At 55.8% G+C, this 9,163-nt stretch overlaps 4 protein-coding genes across 4 annotated transcripts; 1 reads left to right on the top strand and 3 right to left on the bottom strand.

Moving 5' to 3' along the window:
* Positions 1-62: 62 nt before the first annotated feature.
* Positions 63-530, top strand: DQ04_07021030 (hypothetical protein; the record flags this gene model as incomplete). Its single annotated transcript, XM_009314989.1, has 1 exon — positions 63-530. One exon carries the CDS (start codon positions 63-65, stop codon positions 528-530), a length of 468 nt encoding a protein of 155 aa, XP_009313264.1.
* A 55-nt stretch (positions 531-585) lies between these two features.
* Positions 586-1,410, bottom strand: DQ04_07021020 (hypothetical protein; the record flags this gene model as incomplete). The annotated part of the gene is made up of 1 exon (XM_009314988.1): positions 586-1,410. One exon carries the CDS (start codon positions 1,408-1,410, stop codon positions 586-588), a length of 825 nt encoding a protein of 274 aa, XP_009313263.1.
* A 416-nt stretch (positions 1,411-1,826) lies between these two features.
* DQ04_07021010 (hypothetical protein) lies at positions 1,827-3,482 on the bottom strand (the record flags this gene model as incomplete). The annotated part of the gene is made up of 1 exon (XM_009314987.1): positions 1,827-3,482. The coding sequence occupies one exon, from the start codon at positions 3,480-3,482 to the stop codon at positions 1,827-1,829; it is 1,656 nt and encodes a 551-aa protein (XP_009313262.1).
* An 829-nt stretch (positions 3,483-4,311) lies between these two features.
* DQ04_07021000 (hypothetical protein) lies at positions 4,312-5,163 on the bottom strand (the record flags this gene model as incomplete). The annotated part of the gene is made up of 1 exon (XM_009314986.1): positions 4,312-5,163. One exon carries the CDS (start codon positions 5,161-5,163, stop codon positions 4,312-4,314), a length of 852 nt encoding a protein of 283 aa, XP_009313261.1.
* Between the last annotated feature and the right edge of the window lie 4,000 nt (positions 5,164-9,163).

Raw genomic sequence — 9,163 nt, 5'->3', positions numbered from 1 at the left:
TTCTTTCGGGGGCGGTTCCGCCACCCCACCCCCTCCGCCTAAACGGAAGAGGAAAGCTCGAGATGCTTGGCCCCGATGGCGTGGAGATTGTATTCTTCGCGTTCCGAGTATTGCTTCTGAACGCCCATCGCGCACGTCGCATGTGCGACGAAAACGCAAAACATCGCCGAAACGCTCCCCCCGCTGTTCGCAATCCGGGCGGCAGGTATGACGACAAAGCGGTTGGCGGGGAACGTGGCCTCGAGGGCGGCGTGGAGGTAGGCCTTCTTGCCCTCCACGTTTGTATTGTTTTTAACCTTGAAGGAAAGGCTCACGCGATGCAGTCGCGGTGGCAGCCCGCCTTCGGTAGAGATTTCGGGCGGGAAGTGCGCCCAGATGAGCCGTTCAAGCGCCAGGCGCATCTCTGGCAAGGTGGGGCAGCAGGTCAGCTCACAAGGCATGAGGCGAAAGCAGTGACGCAGCAAAGGGCGCGGGTTCTCCTCCACATCTTTAAAAATGCGCCCCACCACCGTTTGCACAAGCGGGTTTAGGTGGATCGAGTGTGGTGGCGTGCTTCCCTCCTCTGCGGGTGGCGGCGCCTCGGTGTTATTGTTGTCGTCGTCGTTGTTGTTGCCGCTGCCCGGTGTGCCGNGGCGTGCTTCCCTCCTCTGCGGGTGGCGGCGCCTCGGTGTTATTGTTGTCGTCGTCGTTGTTGTTGCCGCTGCCCGGTGTGCCGTCGTGGGGTGCGGGCGTCTCGGTCGCCTCTCGTTCCCCGCTGCTGGGCTCCGCCGCGCCGGTGGCAGTCGCTTTTTCTTCAGCGGTTGCTTCCATCTGCGGGGGAAACGGGATGCTGACCATCATGTGGCCCTTGCAGCCGGTTTCGAGCGGCGCCAACCACCGGCGACAGTTCGCTTTGGCGCGCCTGGTGTCTGCGGCGTTGTCGTCGTCGTCTGGCCGCTGGCGCTTCCGCGCGGGTATCGGCGCCCCGCCTTCACCATCTTCATCGCCACCGCTCGCGCTCGGCGAGTCGTCATCTTCTTCCCTGGCGGTTGTTTTGGTTTCCTTGTGCTGGCTGGGGCGGGCGGGCACGTAGGCTGCGAGCTCCGCCGCTAGAAGACTGGATGTCGAGGGGGCGGCCGCCTTCTCCGCTTCTCCATCGCCCGCGGGTGTCGGTTGATTGTCTTCGTTGCCCTGCGGCAGCCCACCCTTCGCCTTTTCCTCCTCCTCCGCCTCCGCCTCCGCCTTTTCGAGGTCAGCGATGAGGGGGTGCAGGTAGAGCTGCAGCTCGCGCAGTGCCCTGCTTTCCTGGCGGGGGTTCACGGTGAACAGAAGACCTGACACGCGCCCGTGTGGCACGAGCATGCGGCCGACGCGGTGTTTGTGGTGCCTCTGTTTGCCCACACCCTGCCGGTATGTCTTGTTTGCCGGCATGATTTTCCTTTTCGTTGTCTTACTTTCACTTTTTTATTTTATTTTATTTTTTGCTTTCCTCCCTCAAGTGGTTTGGCGCGCAAGTGCGTGTCCGGCTTCTACTCCTGCAGCAGATCAACAATAAGAGAGAAACCGCGCGCGCGCGCGCGAGAGAGAGAGAGTGTGTGTGTGGGTGTGGGCGGGAAGCGGAAGCACGAATCTAAATAAAGTGAAAAATAAAATAAAATGAAGCGGAAAAGAGTTCTACCATAGATGAAATGCCAAGATGTATCGCCGTGTAGGTCAAGAAGCCGCAAAAACGCCTTTTTAAACAGAAAACGACCCTCTACCATTTACACACACACACAGACGCATACGTATATAGATCTATATCTATAGATTTGCAGCTCTACACGTGGCCGTGGTTTCCTTTCTTCTCAAGACACCGGTGCCTCGATTTTCGATGCAGTGCCAGCAGCAAGGGCGGTGCCACGCATGCGCTGCACCTCTAATCCAATCTCCGCCAAATCTCGAAGTTTCTGGTACCATTTCTTACACATCAATGCCGCATTGTACACGCATACGAAAATAAATACAATGACATAAAGAACCAGTGGCCATGCTGAGAGCTCAACATGAAAGCTGTAGTACAAGACCGGATAGGCCAGTGTAAAAAAGACAACGTGGAGAAGCCATTGGGTCACTTGAAACATAACCATGGTCGGGAGGTATGCCGTGCCGAACATCGTCACAAACCGATACAGAGGCCCCTGTTTGCCAAGCGGTGGGTGCTCCATCAACCATGTATAGGCTGTCACACGCTGTGTGGGGTTGCCGCTGCTACCCTCGGAAAGAACAATGATCGGCCGCAGCAGCTCCGCCTCTTCCGCGGTTGCGCCTGTTAAGCGGCAGAACTCCTCCTGTTGACGTGCGATTGTCTTCATCTTTTTGCGATGCGACTTCTCGCGGTGCCGGCGACGACTTTCACTAAAGGTATGATAAAATATTTGCCATGCAATGAACATGGCGAAGTGAAGTTTAAGAAGCGTCCAATACGACACGGCGTGGCGGAGATCGTTGCACAACGTCCCTTCACCGCAGACCTCAGCCAGCTGGTACTGCGGGCTGCTACTATTGTCGGGTTGTGAGGCATCAACAGACGCGAGTTCCTGCCTGGCACTGGTGAAGAGGCGGTGTAGCAGTAGCACCTGTGTCACCGCGGGGGCGAGGTGCAGGTAACAGGACGACATGCGGTCAAATGAGTGGAGCAGAAGCGCATTCTTCCACATCAGAATAGCCCCCAGAATGGGACCGAAGCTACCCGCCACGAGTGTGAAGAAGGAAAGAAAGTTAAGCAGCAATTCATCCGCGCTGGACACCTCTGCTGCCGCGTAACCAATGGTGATGATATCTATCGATATCGGTTTGTAAATACCGCCCACCAGCATCACTTGGCGCGCCGTCAATGGAACCAGCTGCTTCCCCCACGACGCCCACGTCTGATTCACTAGCGGCGTTGTCTTCATAGCAATCGTCCTTATGGATCCATTGCCGCTGATCCCGCTGTTGTTATTGCCATGGATGCTGCTTCTGATACTACGATCGCTCAACCACTCCTGCGGGAGCCACGTTTCCCACGATACCAGTGGCTCATCCGACCACTGCACATCCACAAGGCGCCAGAGCAGGAAAACTACCAAACACGCATTGTGGAAGTAGCAGTAGTCTAGTAGAAAGTAGTGCAGGCCTTGCATACGGTAGAGGTAATACTTATGCATCATAAATAACACGAGAGCGATGATATAAACCCAAATAACGAGGTCCGCCATGTGACACACGATGCCACCTTCCCTCTTTAGGGAGGTGAAGATCGATCGTGGGCTTGCGGACCCATGCGCCGCTGTCACACTGCGGCCACAACTGTTGTTGATGCTGTCGCTTCTGCCTTCCGCTGCCAACTCCGTTGGTGTGCCACGGTTGTACCTGTACGGGCAGGTGGATACATCAAGGTAGGACGCGCCCACGAGCCCCGAGAAGACAATGGCGAAACAGAAGCTGATGAAGTACTCGTGCTTTGAGAAGCGGTGCTCCATCGTCCGCCTACACGTGCCACACACACACACACACACACTCTCTCTCTCTCTCCCTTTGGGTGCTCCTTGGGCTTTTTATTTGTCTTCTTTCACCCCTTTCCCTTTTTGACAAGTCGTGTTGTGTGCGGCGCGTGATGGGGTCGCCCACCGCACACANCTTGACGGACACGTGCGCGGGTTTGCGTTCACCGCGTGCAGAAGAGCGAAGGGAGAGGACAGGAACAGCATCCACAACAAAGGACAAAAAAAAGGGGAGGGGGGGTTGCGCACACGGCACCCGCAGTGAGGCAGCAGTCACAACATACACCCCCACCCGGTGCTGCCGCCACTACCGCCGGCCGGGCGGCTCGTCTCCCCCACACCGCCGTTCCATTCGCTCCGCCCCTCCGTGGCGCGGCGGGGCACATGATACAACAAAACAGGCGCCATGCGCACACACGGACGCACACAGACAATTGCTGGACTGAGCCGATTTTCTTTTTTTCTTTCCTCCTCCTCTCTCCCTCTTCCTTCTGTTTTTCCCCCTCCCTCCTCCTCTTCATTAAACCCTTTTGCTTTCACCTCTTGTTGTCGTTGGGTGTGCTTGCGTTGCGGGAGCCCGCCCCCCCTTTACCTCGGCGCACAACCGGGCTGTGCCGTCTCTCTCTCTCTCTCTCTCTCTNCCCTCCCCCGCTCTATAAGTCCGCGCCGCCCACACGCAAGTGTGTCTGTGCCGGTGCTCAGCCGGCCTACACAGCTTCGTGCTCTATTGCCGCACGTCCCTCCCCCACCGTATTACGCACAGAGAAGAAAGAAATCACATACACTCACACAAACAACAACAACACACTCAGTCGCACACGCTTGCAATACGCCACACCACGACGCCAAGCAGCACGGCGAACCCCGCGCCGAACGCCAAGCGCTCCACCTGCGCTGCCTCGGCGACAAGGATGAGAAACGCGACGAGCTCAACCGACGCCGTGTGCTTCGCGTTGGCCGGCATGAAGACCGCCGTGAGGAGCGTCAGACCCGCCACGAGCAGCAGAAGCGTCTCCGCCCGCCCGCACGCGGTGGCGAGAACGCCGTACCAGCCAGTGCTGTGTATCACGGCTCTCTCGCTGCTGCGCCGCTGCAGCAGCACCCACAACGTCGCGCCCTCATTAGCTAAGGTAAACAGCGGCAAGACGAACATCCCCAGCAGCAGCACCGTCAGCGTGGCAAGTGACGCCCAAATCCGCTGCGCACATCGTACGCGCACGCGTTGCAGAAGTGAGTCGCGGTGCTCGCCGTACCAGAGCGCAAATTCAGGCGAGCGAAAGAGCGCCACGAGCGCATCATTCGTCACAGAGGCAGCGGGGGCCGCCCACTTCACAACGGATGCGCCGGAGGCAACACCTTCATTGGCTTCCGCATGTTGCGCATGCTCCGCACTCGATGCCTTCTTGCTCGCGCCTGCCTTTCCTTGCCTGCGCTGCTGCGGGGCCGCTGCGCTGTTGCTCTGCGCCCTACACCGCTCCATCATTGTGGCGAACACCCCCAGTGAGAACCGCGACGACGACGAGGAGGAGAAGTGCTGCAGCAGTGGCTTCACGATGAACGCCCAGACTGGGGCAACAATGACGGCCGAGCCAAGGGCACACTTGGCGGCTGTGATGTTCCACAGGAGCACCACGAGATAGTCGACAAATATCGGATTCATTCTCGCAGACGTCACTCGCTCTTATTCCCTCCCTTGTTTCTTTTTCTTTGTGTGTGTGTATCCTCCTTTGCTTCCTATTTGTTTACACCCTTAAGAGGCCTTCCCCTCTACACCACAAAGAGGATGGAAAGGAAATAAAGAACACGCAAAATACTTTTCGTGTAGGATCCGCTCCCTTGCCATATTCCCGGCGCCTCGCTGCGAGAGGGGAATGACCCAGAGAACTGCTGCTGCACAGATAACTCTGATGAGGCGGAGGAGGAGGCACAGTGCGCACCGCTCACACACATCTTTCTTATATATATATATATATATATATATATATATAAGGAGAGAGAGGTATGAGGGCATGTGTCTTCACACTGCCTGTCCAGACTCGTTTCTATTGCACCGCTTAGCTCTCAACCTGCCACGCGCAGCACTGCTGCTACATCCATTAAGCCCAACATTGTATCACTCTCTCCCGCCGCCCACCCCGCAACATCACAACATCCACCCGCCACTGCCGTTGCTGCTCTTCTTACCCCCTTACTCCTCAGCAGCAGCAGCAGCAGCAGCAGCAGCACTGTGTTCTTACAGTTGTTGCCGTGGTACTGCGGGAAATGAACGCCTCGCAACTATTTGCCACCACGCTTTTCATCTCCCTCGATTTTTCTTCGGTTTTTTTTCTTTTGCGTTTTGCCTGCCTTTTTGAATTGCCTTTGCTGCTTGCTCCTATTTTTGCCTTGATTTATCATTAATGATGGTCCCATTCACGACACGACACGACACGACACGGAATCATAACCGCCTGCCACTCACTCCCCCCCCAGCTCTCTGAAGCAAGGACGTCTTAACTCCGTTCTCCGTCTGCCCCCCACTGTTGCTTTCAATCCCACCCAAACGTATATATATATATATATGTTTCCCACACCAGCTATATCAATTACAATCAACGAAGAAGCCCTTGGGCCCACCAGCACCAGCGTGCCTGGTGCCCCCCCCACGCCCTGCTTCCCTCGTTCACACGCGCAGGCGCGCAGCAAGACACGGGGTGAACACAATCACGTCACCATAAACAACCTCAGCACCAGCAACAACAACAACAACAATGGGGCGACCATCAAACGCAAATATAAACGACAATAAAACCAGCCAAACATCAGAACAAGGAATAATAATAATAAAAAAAAAGATAAAAACATGAGCACACACCAACTGCGCAAAGGGCGCGCGCGTGTAATTGAATGCTTATATAAAAGGAAGCCTATCACAAACACAGCCCCCATACAGGCATGCGCTAGTAATATATATATATATATATAATCTCTGGGTGGGCGTGTGCGGTGGGGGAGACGTGAAGCAAACTTACAAACATCCCCTACCCCACGACACAGTCATACGCGCAGGAAGAAAGAAGCCTACACGAAGAAAAAGCAACTGCCAACACTCAGCCTATTAATAATACATGAATCATCGTGCCCATACACGTACACACAGACACGGAAGTAAAGCAAGAAAACAAACAAACAAAGCCCTGCGAACACAAGGTACGAAACACACATAGAGACAACAGAAGCAATCGGTGACCGAAAAAAAAAAAGGCATCATTCCACATCTATTTATCACACTGAAATTAAAATTTCGTTTTCCACCCGTTTGTTTTATTGCCTGTGTCGTCCGGCCATACGAACCACAAGACTCTCTTTGGATTCGTGACAAACGGCCATCTGGCCCGTAGGAAGACTACATAAATGACATCCCACAAACCCTCCACACACTCACCTTTCTCTTTTTTTTTTTCCTCTCTCTAGCATGTATGGAGGCACCAATCTCCCCTCTGTTTACCCCTTTCCCCATTGAACATTCTTGAGTGATTCATTTACCCACTCCCAAGCATACCAATGTTTCGGTAAGCCTCGTTCTCTGTCCCCCTCTCACACAGACGTCCTCTGTTCGCTTGTCTGCGGCCGTATTCTTAGACAGACACAACACGTGCTTTTGCCTACGCTTCCATCATGTCTTCATCTACAGTGTGTACAAGGTCGCTGCTGTAGCCCATACGCATCAGGTCGTTCTTCACCGCACGCTGCATCGCCGGCGGGCCACAGATAGCGATTAGCAGGTCGTTTGAGGGCTGTTGCAGCGTCTTCTGCAACGTGATGCGGTCAATGAATCCCACACCACCCGTCCAGCCCTCCGGTGGGTTGTTGAGCACAAACTCACAAGCGAACTTGTCGGGGTTCTCCTTGGCGTACTCCCGCAGCGTGTCGCGATAGGTCAACTCCTCAGGATCGTCCGCGGCGTACACCAGACGAATGGACTCCGTCGTGTCAACGTACGGCCGCTCCAGTGCGGCGCGAATAATCTGCAACATGGGTGCAATACCAGATCCACCTGCAATCAAGCCAAGTCGCCGAATCACGCGACGACGAAACATCAGCTGCTTCTTCCCCGGCACACGCTGAATCACAAGACCACCACATGCCTTAATCTTGACAGAATCACCGGGGCGCATGGCAGATATCCACTCCCTCAGCGTGCCCTTGTCACCTCGGGCAAGGAGGGAAATAGTGCCGCACTCACCCGGCAGGGTGATGGGGCTGTAATAGCCAATGAGTTGCTGCCCGTCCCACTCACCGCGGATGGCAACAAACTCACCGAGGCTGAGGCCAGAGCGTTGCAGTGCACCAGGAAGGTTGAATCGCAGCACACGGGAGCCGGTGCCAAACTGTTCTCCGCTGCGTGACTCACGAACCACGACGGATGTCCACTTTTTCGTTGAAAGTGCGGCCTCACGCTTCTGCAGGATTGTTGCAGCACGATCACCGGCAATCTTTCCAAACACCACACACTCCAGAAGTGAGTTGCCACCGAGACGGTTACCACCATGCACTCCGCCTGTAACCTCACCTGCGCCGAAGAGGCCACGGATCGGCCGCTGGTTCTCGAGGATGTTCACGGAGTAGTGCTCATGCAGCACCTCCGCCGCAGGCGAGATGAGGCAGCCACCCATCGTGTAGTGAATCGATGGCGTCACAAAGGCAACATAGAAGGGGCCCTGCGGACCCAACACACACGGGAACACAATCTTGCTTGTTTGCTGGCACCGCATCTTCGCAAGACTTACCTCCTCGTAACTCTCGAGAGTGGTGCGCAGCGTCAGCTCATCGCAGCCAATCAGTGCTGCAAGCTCGTGCAAGTTCTCCGCACGCTTGAACAGACCCAGTTTCTGCCCATAAAAGTCCAGGAAATTGACACCAAACAGCTTCGCCGCCGCCTCGTTGAGGACACAATACGCAAACATGCTGCCGTTCGACCCCGGATACTCGTTGCCTTGATCAATGATCGCCTTGGAGACAACAGAGCGGAGGTCCAGCTCATTCACGAACCTCTCACCCCGCTTGTTGAGCAGAACACCACCTGAGCCACGCAGCGCCTCCGGACCGAGGTACTTTGTGGGGTTCCCCGGGTCCTTCGGGTCAATGAGGCCCGTCGGATGCAGCTGCACCTTGTCCATATCCACAAGCGTTGCGCCGATGCGGCGGGCAAGCTTCACACCATCCCCGGTGGCAAACACACCATTGGTCGTTGGCATTCCAAACAGATCTGGGGCATACTCACGGAGGAGTGACTGCGATGCTCGGTCATTTGAGAAGCCGCCAGTGGCAAGGATGACGGCGTCAGCAGTCAGTCGCATCGTCTCTCCGTCACCGCCGCCCGTCTTGACGTACGTCACACCCGTCACACGTACTTCGCGTGCACCGTCGGGCGTGCCCGTGGTCTCATGCATGAGCGACGACACGGACACATTTGTCATGATCGTCACACGATCGCTGAGATGGGTGCGAATGTGCTGCTCGAGCGTGCGCATGATGGTGAAACCAATAGGCACTGGTGAGCCGTCCGCCTTATCCGGGGCGCGGTGGGTGCGCTTTTGGCTGTGGCCGCCAAGCTGCGACAGCACCGTCAGCGGCACACCAAGGGAGATGAGCCAGCGAATGGCATCACCACTTTTCAC

This window comes from Trypanosoma grayi, assembly GCF_000691245.1.
Source record: "Trypanosoma grayi strain ANR4 Tgr_702_V1, whole genome shotgun sequence".
NCBI lineage: Eukaryota > Euglenozoa > Kinetoplastea > Trypanosomatida > Trypanosomatidae > Trypanosoma > Trypanosoma grayi.
The sequence above is the reverse complement of the archived record's forward strand: the minus strand, read 5'-3'. Positions and strand labels throughout refer to the sequence as shown.